Source organism: Equus przewalskii, chromosome 8 (genome assembly GCF_037783145.1).
Source record: "Equus przewalskii isolate Varuska chromosome 8, EquPr2, whole genome shotgun sequence".
Taxonomy (NCBI): Eukaryota; Metazoa; Chordata; class Mammalia; order Perissodactyla; family Equidae; genus Equus; species Equus przewalskii.
The window spans coordinates 27,779,452-27,792,324 of NC_091838.1; the positions used below are offsets into that span (position 1 = coordinate 27,779,452).

The following is a 12,873-nucleotide window of genomic DNA, read 5'->3' on the forward strand; positions in this document are numbered from 1 at the left end:
CTTTCTTAATAGAAGAAATTTACATTTTTCGTAAAGATATTTCTCTGAATAAAATGATGCACCAATTTTCTGGTTGCCTTTCCCTACCAAAACTTTAAATGGCTCCTCATTGCTGGAAGAATAAAAATATAAACTTGTTTTATAGAATTAAAAGCTTTTACCTAGTCTTACTTCTCCTAACTAATTTCTATGTACTTTCCTCAAAGCACAGTATTTTGTAAAAAATTATGAGGTTCACAGAACTCCTGAAATTCTACCACAGATCAAGTCCTCCTGATTTTGACAGTTAATAAAGATCAATATTTAAGTGGTCCCAATATGAAAATAAGCATCAGTGTGCTGAACTAAGTAAGCTGTTCGAGGTCACAGAAGGAAAATGAGAAAGAATTCAACATTTTCAGCATTAATTCATTAAATTACATCTTTCTGCGCTAGGTATTTCTTCATCAGACGTTGTGTTTAATAGCCTATCAATTCCTTTTGCTATCTACTCTAAGATGCTACAAATACAGATTAGACCTGAGTCTGAAGTTTTAAATCACGTATAAACCCAAATTGAGAGACTGTAGAAAATAACTGGCTGCTGTATTTTGGAAAATGTCAGTCATGAAAGACAAAGAAGGCTGAGCCATTATTCCAGATTAAAGGAAACTAAAGAAACATGAAAACTAAATGCAATACACGATCCTATACTAGAAGAAAAAAAATGCTTTAAATTATTTGATGAAACTAGAGTACGGACTGTAGATTACAATAGTGTAACAATGTTAAATTTACAATTTTACTAAGTACATAAAAATATCCTTGTTCTTAGAAAATACACACTGAAGTATTAAAGCAAAGGGGCAACTGGATGAGGAAAAAACACACACACACATTTATATACATATACAGAGAGAATGATAAAGCAACTGTGGCAAAACATTAAAAATAGCTGCACTTTGGTAAAGGGATATGAAAATTTTCCTTCCATTCTTGCAACTTTTCTCTAAGTTTGAAATTCTTTCGAAATACAGGTAAAAATTACATGTATACTTTACCTCTGTCCAATTTAATCCCATCATCAAAACGGGAGAAGAGCCTGTATCTCTGGGCCCAGTACTTTGCCAGCTCAGGAACAGCAGCTATCTCTGGAGGCAGACCAATTATCTTTTTGTTCTTGTTTTTCTTTTTCTTCTTCTTCTTCTTTTTAATTTCAGCTACAGTAAAAGAATATAGATGCTAACTATGAAAAAAGGAAGGCACAGGTGAATTTATCTAAAAGTGTAGCCACACCAAATCATTATTTGGGACTGTGCTCCAGAACATGTACACAACACCAGCACCACACCATCACCACACCTGGAGAAGCAGGAGGGTATAATGGAAACTGACTTCAGAGCACAGCCTCTAGTTTGCTACTCATTGGCTCCTCAAGCTTGGAAAAGTAACCCAGGCTCTCTAAGCTCCAATTTTTAATTTCTCAAAAGGAATGAAGGAATGAGTGGTATTTTATATACTTACTTCACAGGATCGTTAAGAGATATGTAAAGGTACTATCATAGGTATAAACGTTATTCTCTCTGTTAGATAAGACACTGCCTTATTTGGTGAATTATAGAAATCCAAACATTACCCTTCCCTTCTTTAAAATAAAACCTCCCAAGGACTGATTAAGCTTGAACTCTCAGCTACATCAATCCTCTGAACCCAGCCATGACCTGGAAGTCATATGGCCTCTGAGAAATTGAAACAGAGGTCACTAGCTCTATTCAATAGAAAAGGATCTCATTCATTCAGAGGCTGACTTTTTCTTGGATAGACAATTTTTATTAGTTTTGTTATTTGGCTTCAGTTCTGAACAGATTAGAAGCAGCAACTTAGAAAGATGAGAGGGCTGTCACAGCTAAGCACAGTGACAAGAACTGATGTTGAGAAATAAAACTCTACTACATTTAAATGGTCCTCAAGGATAGCACTGTATCTTAATATGGTTATCTGATCATTGCAAATAGCAAAAGGTGTCATCAACAGCAATGTGCAGCGAGAGCTTGTCAAGAGAGGGGACAGTGACATTTTGAAGGAACAATTCCTTAGTGTGCAAGACCCTTCCGTACAAGACTTAACATTAAGTAATCCAAAGTACTAACTGCCAGAATTCCCCAGGTCACTCTAACAACCAACATCTTCCAAATGCCCCTGAGACGGTGCTATCACCACACATAAGAACTACCAGCATCGACACAAATGGTGATGAGGGAAGTAGGGTAGAGCAGGAAAGGGGGATTTAGGAATCAGACAACTTGGTACCAAGTCCTAGCTATGCCACTTACAGCTGTGTGATCTCAGGCAAATTTCTTAATTTCTCTGAGCTTTACCTTCCATATTTATAGAACAGACATAATTACACCTACCTACTTGGGCTAATTTACAGATTAAATGAGAATAAGGCTTGTAAAAGCATTTCAAAAATCTGCAAGTGCCACAGGAACATCAGTTGTACCATGACAGTAAAAATAATTTAAACTACTTTAAGTATGCTGTTTAGAAAGGCAAAGAATATGTGATTCAGAGATCACAGGTCTACACAAACACACACACACAAAGAAAAAAAAAATCAAGATTCAAATAAGGTATTTTCCTCAATACTAAGTTAAGAAAGAAACCATCACAATAAATATAATTGTTTCATTAGGGCAAGCTGAAATAATTCATCAATAAAACTGAATATTATGGAAATAATTTTTACCTTATAAAAGCCTGAATGCTCCATTGAATACAATTATTATTTTGTAAATTATAAAAGAACATCTGCTGTAAAAATAAATTCAAATAGTACACAAGGGTATAAATTGAAAAGGCTACTCTGTTCTCCATTCATTATAGCCGATTACTGTAAATACTTTTTTATATCAATGTACTACTCAAAAAACAAACTATCACCACCAACCACCACCACCACAAAAAACCCAAAAATATAAAAAAGAATTATTAAAAAGAAAGCCAGGGCAATACTAAATTTCAAGAGGAATAAAAAGGACTGGCCACTTTTGGCCCATTGAACAGAATGTAGTGGCAGAGATCAATCTTAAGGGCAAAGACAAAGGTACTCAAAGAGTTCTCCCACATACTTTATCTTTTATTTTATCGAGCTTGCTCAGCCAAGAGTGAAGTGTGCTCTGGGGGCCAAATCATAGCCATTAGCACACTTACACTTAATATGCCTTCTCTCAACTTAAAAATAAATAGCAGTGAATCCTTAGGTCTAGATGTTTCATAAGTGAAAACTAAGGAAAAACATATTTTAAAAAGCGCATTTATCTAAATCCATCAGCAAGTTCAAGCACATTTAGTCTTACCTTCAGTTTCTACCTGAAAAGACACTGGTGCATCCTGAGTAACGCAATCCTCCCTATCTGTAACAGCTGCCACTGTACTGTCCCCTTCACGTTCTTCTGTTTCGAGTTCACCAGTTGAAGAGATGGCATGGCATGTTTCCGGTTCTGGATTGCTTGTCTCCAGTGGGTCATCATCTTTTTTAACAGACGTTTCTTGTTCCTCTGAACCACTGCTTGTACAAGTGTCTTGCACATTGTCATGAGAAACTGACTCCTGCGATGCTTCCTCATTCATTGGTTCATTAATCCACTTTAGGAATTTTTCTACCTGAAATTGTAAGATGTTACAAGCATGAATTAATTCCAAATTACACAGAATATTTCCACCTGCTTTACCATTTGTGACTTGACTGACAAGCTGCGTCATAGTTATTAGCTCTGTTAAGTATACAAGCTAATGTGAGGAAGTAATTCCGAGCTAACTGTACTTTGTTATCTGAACATACCATGACTTTGGTAAAGACTTCTTTAAAAGGAAGAAAATACCAGATTAAACACAAGACTATGACTTTCCTGTTATCAATTAACACTAAGACGACAAAACTGTTCCAGTAGCTTTCCATAAAGGCTTCTAACAATGTAACTGTACCATTACAAAAGTACTTATCTATTGTTGAGTCATTAATTTTAGTTTTTCAAATCATATAGAGCTTTCCGCAATGGCCCAGGCCACAATCTGTGTTAAATGGTACTCAGCATCAAAGAGGAACTCTAAAAAGATTTAGTGCCAATCTGTCTATGAAGCAGGAGAGCCAGTAAAATGATTTCTGAAAACTAGGTTTCTTCTTAAATGTTAGCAAGGCTCAAGGTCAGATGCCATATACTTCCTTGCAATCTTCTGGAACAAGAATATTCTTTGTAACAGATCTTCATGACCTTCCTAAGAGTTAAGAAATCAGAACAAGAGTGGTAGACAGAAGATGGGCATGGACGACAACCCAGAATCTCCCTTTGTGGGGGCTGTGCCCGTGTATCAATCAGATATCTAAGGACACAACAGCCACATTTATTTTTTTCCTCAACAATACTTAGTAGTTATGTTTCTGCTCTTCGACAGATGAACGTATGGGGACTATCACACCCAGCACACTATAAAAAGTCCTATATGACTGACTGGACTGATATTGGGAAAGCTGTTCCCGATATAACCAGGGCCACCAAAAAATTAAAATATCACCAGCAACCAACCTATCTGAAATATAATGAAAACTAAAACCAGCTATAAATTTGTAGCATGGTCTGGAAGAATGCTGGAGTTAGGAAGGATCATGAATGTATCCTGAGGGTAAAGCCAAGTCCTCTCAGGCTCTGAGATTTTGCTCCATTGCCCTGAAGAGCCGCTGGAGGTGTGACTGTGACAAAGGTTCTGCTCACTAGAAGGTGGCTTTTTTTCCAATAATGGAGAAGGATCACTCATCAAACCAAGCGATAGCAACTGCAATTACGTTTGCTTTCCAGGTACTTGGATGGCAGGTACAGCAAAGCCCGAGAGAGAATATGAATATTCCAGTTAACAGTGTAAATCACTAAATCAGCCTTGAGCCTGATGCTGTTAGGACGAATTTGTCAGGGTAAAGGCTGATCGATCACTTCTAAGTGACCTCAAAATTAAGGCTGATAAGCTTAATAAAAGCTTTGTCAGAACTGGACTTCTAGGATCCTACTTAGACGCAAGTAGATAAGAAGAGAACGTCTCATTGTAACTATTTACACAAGGCAATTTTACCTATTTATCTTCCCAGACACTACATTTTGAAGCTTTCAGAATGTCCCCTTTTCATTTTATCCCCAACTTACTTTTCTCCAAATTTAGTTCACACAATATATGCCTTTAGGATGCAAGTGGAAAAGAATTTTAGGTACCCTTATACCTGGTAGAAACAGGGTTCCCAATTGAAAACAACAATTTCAATAAGTCAAGCTAACAAAATGAGATTCTACCTGTAAATATAAAACAAAATTTATGCATACCTTGCTCAAAGTTTTGCTTTTCTTGAAAAATGTTTTTTCTGACTCTTCAGTAAAGAAGATGTGTTTGTTTTTCATATTTATTTGCCTTCTCATGTCCAAGAACTTTGACTTATACTTCACATTCTTCTGTAGATACCTGACCCGTCGCTGACTGAAATTTGAAATTCCACCATATCTGTGACCAAACCAAAAGAAGCTGACTCAAACCTTAAGTTCTATGAATTTGTTTTTTTATGACTAGAGAATATAACCACAATTTTCACTATTTTTCTATTTAGCAGATCTACTTTAATTTCATTTTTCTAAACTATGAAAATTATGAAATAAAGTTTAAAATGCAGAGGAGTTTAAGGTCTAGCTTGTATGTTAATTCTCAAGTAAATGTGAAACATCAAAGTTGGAAATATCAGCATATCTTATACAGAGAAGAAAGCAGAAATTACATAGTAAAACGTAATAAAGAAATAGTAGGAAAATATAACCCCATTGCATGTTGGGGAAATACAATTTTTTCTTATGGTGAGGTGATGCCAAACGTCTTTAACACATACCTGGATATGTTCAAGTTATCTTAAAAGTAGTCACTAAATTCTTAACCTAAATCAATCTGAACTCACCAAACAAGCAAACCCCTATTACTAAAATAGAGAATGTCAACTGATTTAACCATCTGAATTTTTCCAGTCCTAAAAAATATATATTTGCTATGAAGCCATCTTTGACTCTGTCAAGCTTCACTGACTGCCTCTCCTACAGACTATTAGGGACTTAGGGTGTAGTATACATTTTAGCACTTATAAACTCCTGAACAGTTTGATTTTAAATGTCAGATGTTTTCTTCTAGCCATATTATAAACTTCCTTATAAAAAGTATATCTTATCCTTCTCTTTTAAGCAGAATTGGGTTATTTAAACAGGAGAATAGTTAAGTTAAATCCCAGGTAACAGAATAAATTTCTGTGTGTGTATACCAGCAAGAACTACCCAAGAAATTTCTCAATAAAACCACATGTGGGTAGAAATAAATTCTGCTAGCAATTCAAACATGGCAATATCAGGAAAACTCTTTATACTACTAATTTTTGATTGTTAGCCTTAAATGGTTACATGAACTACAACTGCCTTGAAGTACCATACAGGAGAGATTAACTGATAATCTTTAAAAAAAATATTCATAGTATTACAATTATGAGATGTATTTCTGAACTAATTTGTATTCAATTTATGTCAACCTTGAGACCTATGTCTTTTTTTTGCTGATTTCATAATGTGTAGGTATCCACTAAAATTTCACAACTAACAAAAATAAATCTCCATGCTTAGAAACATCAAAGACTTTAACCTTCATTTAAAGCACTGGTGCAAGCTGACATAAATGGCAGGTCTTTAGTGTGTCTTATCTACTCAGTTCAGTCATCAAGTCACATGCAATAAAGCTTTCAAGTTTCCTTATATTTAATGCTTGGGAATTTAATCCCAGAGAAAACTTGTATTTTCTGTACACAAAAGTTCAGGGTAGCTTTATTTGTAATAGCAAAATACCACACAGGATCCAAATGTCCTTCAATAGACGAATGGTTGAACAAACTATGGTACACCCATACAATGGAATACGATTCAGCAAGAAGAAGGAATGAACTACTGGTACATGCAATGAACCAGGGGGACCTCAAGGACATATGATTAGATCTCAGGAAACAACCTAGATGTACATACAGGATGACAATTAACGCATGCCTCCACCAAAAGGGATGAGGTAAATGTATTGATAAGGCAGGGTGTTCATGGTACACCGTTGAGGGAAAAAAGCAAGCTGCAGAATATGTATAGTGTGATTCCATTTTTGTGTTTTATAAAAAGGCAGTAACGTGTATATGCACATAATCATAAAAATGCACATTAGTAAATTTAGTAAGGATATATGCCAACCACTGCCTACCTCTGGGAATGATATGAAGAAAAGATTTTCACTCTTTACTTTTTACTTCTGCTTTGTTTGAGTTTTACCACTTTCATAATAAAAAAGAAAAAAAATACTGCAGGTTTGAACTTTTCAAGGCATGTTCACTATACACTTTAGATGTACACAGAGGTAGATACGTGATATGTTAGGTGAAGAGACAACCATGCTTAGAAGTCTCAAGCATTGGGCTTGAGTCCTCTCCAGGAAATGCTGTGATCTTGACAAAATGAAAACCTTTGTGAGCTGCAGCTGCTTTACCTGTGACATTGGAATTGTAACACTGGGTTGCTATGAGGTGCAAATGAGTTGATACATGTGAACATATCAAATGTACGGTGACATCTCTAACATTCTTATCAAGACAGGTTAGTGTCTTAATTAACATCTCAGATGCGACCAAATACATAATCATTATTAGCTATCTGAATATCAGAGAGCTTTAAAATAGCTGAAGTGCTTAAGATTTCTGGAAGACAAGAGTATTTATGTATAATTACTTTTGTCCTGAGCCATGCTGGAATCCTAGAAGGGAACCATTGTCATCAAAGTCTGAATCTGGGTTTTCATCGATGTCCAGTTCATGGCTAAACAAATAAACAAAAGGGAAACAGTGATAAGCCATTACCTCCAGAGCACACCAGTACAGGCAAATATCAAAAGGTACATATAGTCAACCCATGCAAATTCCCCATCACAACAATCAACCGTGGCTCACAAATCGGGGAAGACAGGAAAGAGCACTTTAATCAGGATTTTTCCAAACAAGATAAAATACGTAGCATGTTTGGAACACAGCAATAAGCACTCAAATCTTAAACCATGTCAAGTAATTATCTCTATTCTTGAACATGGTACAAATATGGATCTCTCCATTTTCCTTTGGGAAAACACCAGTAAAAGCAGCAGCCTTAAACTAATCTCCTAGAGTGCTATCTCTAGAGGTTTTCCTTGAAAATAAACAAGGAAACATTTGAAAAGTATCAATCCAACCAAAAAAATTACAAAGGAAAAAATACTGTTAAGAAGAATAAAGTTGTGATACAAGTGAGTGACATTAAGTAACCCAAGATCATCCATCTACTGGGGATGCCTTCTAGGGAGCCCTACTACCTGGGCGACAGTAACAAATGAAAATGGTGAGAAATAATTCTTACAAATTACCTTAAGCTCCCTGAAGATTTATGGAGGAACTACGAGGTCCCAGGAATCTAAGTACACACACAGTCTCTGCCTCCAGGAACTAGCAGGAACTAATGGAGGAGTTAACAAGCAACGTCTACCATGTAGAAGGAACACAGTAAAGGCATGCTTTTATGCGCTAAGGTACTGAGCCTCTGAAGCTTGCTTACTGTTTTTCTAGAAGCTGTACGGAACATAAAAGTCTTATGTGAAATACTTCATATCCTGTCAGAGAAATGAAACGTTTCCAGCTAACAACCAAGTTCTGTAATGTGCATCTTTTTCTTGTATTTTACAGCACTAGCATTTGACCATATCCTACCTTACACTACTCTCTACTTGTTTAATTATACATATCAAGGGAGTAGCTAGAGAGTACTGCCTCTGAAAAAGCTGGTCTGGGCTCCGGTTTCAGAGCTGCCGCTGTTGCTATATAAGTCCGGGCAAGGCATTTACCCTTGTTTTGTCTTAGTATTCCTATCTATAGAATGGGAGCATTACATTGGATATATCTGAGGTCTATTTTAGCAATAAAATTCTGGATAATACATACTCAGACTTTTGGAAAAGAACTAGAACCTCCTCAAGAGAGACCATACCTACTTCTACATTATTAGTTAAAAGCTATCATCCATTGATAGCTACTGTGTCAGATATATTACAAGCTACTTCCAGTCTTCCCAATGATCTCGCAAAAAGGCATCAGTTCCTTTTTACAGATAAAAAATTATGGCAGAATAAGAGGCAGAGTTGGGATCTGACCATGCTCCAAAGCCCAGGGTCTTGCCAGTGTGTCTTGTCTCTTCTCCTCACAGGATCTGCAATGTTGTAACATAACAAGTGCTTTATAGCCACTCACTCCTGGACATGAGTGCTTATGCTCACACATTCTGGAGAGAGAGTAACAGCAACTTGCCTCCTCTTGAGTTTGCTTGGCTTATGATCAGGCGGATCTTCTTCACTCTCATCCCCATCAATATGTTTGGGATGAGGTCTGTCTTTGACTGTGTTTGCTTCTGAAGACCTCTGTGAATCTAAAGAGGCAGAGATATTGCAGTGAAGTTTCCCCTTGGTTTGACAACTCTTCTGCCATTTGCAAAGGCAATCAAAATATTTCAGTGCCTTTCCTGCAATGAACCCTACGTGCACATCAGGGAAAATGCCAGATCACATCTACCTGGTCTGTGTATCTACATGCAGAGTCTGACCACAAAAAATGGAAGCTATGTCTGTTAAAGTTTAAAAGTTTCCATGATCTAACTACTTAAAAAGTGAACTAAAACTACCTTTATCTCTTGGCTGTCCAAATCTACACAAATTAATCCACACAGTTACCTTTGCGATAGCTGTTACCTATCACACTTTGATGGAATTTTAATCTAAATGACTCTAAAGATGGCACGATCATATTGATTAAAAATAATTTCTCACGACTGGCCTGGTGGTGTAGTGGTTAAGTTCATGCACTCTGCTTCATCGACCGAGGGTTCATGGGTTTGGATTCCAGGTGTGGATCTACACACCACTCGTTAAGCCATGCTGTGGCAATGTCCCACATACAAAATAAAGAACGATTGGCACAGATGTTTGCTCAGGGCTAATCTTCTTCACCAAACAAACAACCAACCAACAAACCAAAAAACCTCTTAAGAAGCAAATACATTTAATTGTCTCTAATATAGCTCTGAAATTAATGATGGAAGTAACAGAAAGATAAGCATTTAAAAAGCATTTTTAACTTGTGGTGGCTCCAACTGAGGCATATGTGTTTGTTCTATATTTCTTCCAACTGGAAAAAAGTGGGTGGGCAGGACCAGAAGTTGAGAGGTGTCTGCAACGTAGACAATGGGAAGCTTTGACCGCATGGGGACAGACTATTTCAGGAGAACAAGGAGGCACAAAAAGTAGAAAGTATACTTATAGAGAAATGCAATAAATACCCTACGTTTTGATCTCAATGGAAGATCTACAACAAAGCAAAACCTAGAATTCTCAAGCTGATCTGACGGCAGTCACACTGGAGCTAATTATAGAAACGGCCAATTAGATACATAACTAAGGGAACAGGCAACAGAAATGGTCGGTCTACGCATAACTTAGGAAACAGGCAACAGAAGGCAGAAACTATCAGGTTTACTATGTTTGAAAAAGGAAAAAAGTAAGATCAGAAAGGATAATCAAAAGGAGCAGCACGAAGCAGTAAGATAGGGGCCAACACGCTGACCAATACACATATTTCAAGTTGTATGGTCAAAAGAAGTAAAGAAAGTAATCAGGAGAGTAGTGAAGAGTATGAAAAGACTGATATAAAATAATCATATAGAAAAAGGATGGAAAAACAGCAAAAGAGAAAGAATGAGAATACTGTACTGAATTGAGCTCCATTGTAAGAGTATAGAGAAAAGAGAAATAAAAAAGTAGATAGAGCACTTTCGTAACTCAGTAAAGGAAACTCTCAACTCGATGAAGTAAGATCAGCGATCTGAGACAACAAAGCAAACCCAAGTGTTAAGTAAAAGGCCAAAGCCTTTTGCTTCATATAGGAAAAAGGCTGGGAAGAAAGTCCTTATAAACCAGACTTTTCCAGCACCAAACATCAAGGATGTCAAGACAACATCTTAGTGGGCTTCATAAAAAATTCAAAAGTTATATAAAAATTTCCTCCTCCCCCGTTTTCCTAGTGCCATCAGTTGGTAGTATCCTTCTCTCTAGCGAGAGCATTCTCATTTGCCCTACCCTAACTTCTCTGAACAGACCTCTTGCTGGCTTTTAGTCCTGACAGTGGCACCAGTCTGCAAAACGATTTTTTTTTAAATCACTTAGGCAGGAGTCAACCAATTTCCTAATCCTGGATATTTTACGAGAATCCTGAGAGCAACCCTTCCACTTATAAATTAGTATTGTGCTCTGTTCAGATTCTCTGTAGACCAAGACTTCACTTGCTCTGACTGAATTCTAGATATGACTCACCTTCACACTGGCCTAATGTCAAGTGCGTACTCTCAATCACCCTCTAACAACCTCCCGTGAGCTCACAGGAGAAACTCTGACCTTCCAAGCTCATGCTCAATTAGATTTCTCAAGGGATTTCCAAGTTTTAATTCACTGGCCAACAAGGTACAAGAGGAAGGAATGATAATTCCAGAACCCCATGCAAATATTCTTTTTATTTATATAAACGGTAACAAACAACTAGTGAAATAAAAATGACAGGATTAAATCATTTCATTGTTATACTAGAAAGCATCAGTTGGCATTATTTAACTCTACCATAAAGGATTAGTGCTAGTTATTTTGGGAGAGAGATTCATTTTGCTAACCATTACTCAGTAGGATAAATCTTGGTCAATCTTACCCTGAGCTGGTTGGTCTGTGCTTCTATTCCCAGATGAGCTCCTTTCCTTGGTTCCACCATTACATGGTTCACTTTGGCCAGAAGCAGGGCATTCTCTTCTGCTGTTAACTTCACTTAGCGCCTGACGTCCATCACAACTTACAGAAGAATCTAAGTGGCTCTGTTCTACTTCCTCTGAATTCAGACTTATATTACTAATTCCATCAAGTATTTCATTATGATCTTTATCACCTGAACTAGAGCTTTTGCTACCAATTGATGAAGATGGAAGGGAAAGTAAGCCTGCTGTCATGCAATTTTCACCTTTCTTGTCGTCAACTTCTGTTTTAGACCCACAAGTATCTGTGTCACAGCTTTGTGAGGCATCAAACGTCCAACCCTGAGCTTCCCAATACTGAAACTGTTCCAAATAATACCAGTAAAGTTGACTATAATGTTGTTCCCATTCTTCTCTTGTATCAGGAACGTTCCAAGGTTCAGAGCATAACGTTTGACCCGAATGTTTTTCTTGCCAGCTTTGCCATAAGAGTACTCCACCATACTCGTTCCAATACTTTTCCCATTTCTCTGTAATTTCTAGCTTTGGAGATAACGTATTTTCAACAGGAAGATTTTCAGTTTCAATGTCTTTCTTGGTTTGAAGCTTACACCTTCTGGTGTTCTCACACCGTTCAACTGAAGATGGATCATCTGAAGCCAAAATGTCATCCTCTTCATATTCTTGTCTCCAAGATTCTCTCATAATTTCATCTAAGTACTTCTTTTGATGCTTCTTCTTTTTCTTCTTTATTTTAACTTTATTTCTAGTATTCATAGATACCTACATAAGATAAATAACTTGGATATAAAATGCACTTCATAAACTATAAGTAGAACCCAAGTCTACTTTGGATCCAAGTCTATTTGACATTAAATTAAACAAAATACCTTCAACCTCCCCCACCCTGGGCTTTCAGTTATACAAACAAGTGAATCTTACTATCTAAGTTTCTAAGAGGAGGAAAAAGCACGAGACAGATCACAACTTG

The 12,873-nt window shown here is 36.8% G+C and overlaps 1 protein-coding gene across 5 annotated transcripts in view; it reads right to left on the minus strand.

Annotated features, from left to right (window-relative positions):
- TGS1 (trimethylguanosine synthase 1) overlaps positions 1-12,873 on the minus strand; it is a 49,132-nt gene that overhangs the window by 25,893 nt on the left and 10,366 nt on the right. For all 5 annotated transcript variants that reach the window (XR_545268.2, XM_008522550.2, XM_008522549.2 and 2 more), the window contains 6 exons: positions 11,846-12,665; positions 9,407-9,524; positions 7,809-7,895; positions 5,349-5,523; positions 3,339-3,645; positions 1,041-1,199 (listed from right to left, as the gene is read on the minus strand). Coding sequence is in view for 4 of the 5 variants with exons in the window: in XM_008522550.2 (XP_008520772.2) it covers positions 1,041-1,199; positions 3,339-3,645; positions 5,349-5,523; positions 7,809-7,895; positions 9,407-9,524; positions 11,846-12,665 (1,666 nt within the window). In the remaining variant the exon portion in view is untranslated. The remainder of the gene's footprint in view (positions 1-1,040; positions 1,200-3,338; positions 3,646-5,348; positions 5,524-7,808; positions 7,896-9,406; positions 9,525-11,845; positions 12,666-12,873) is intronic.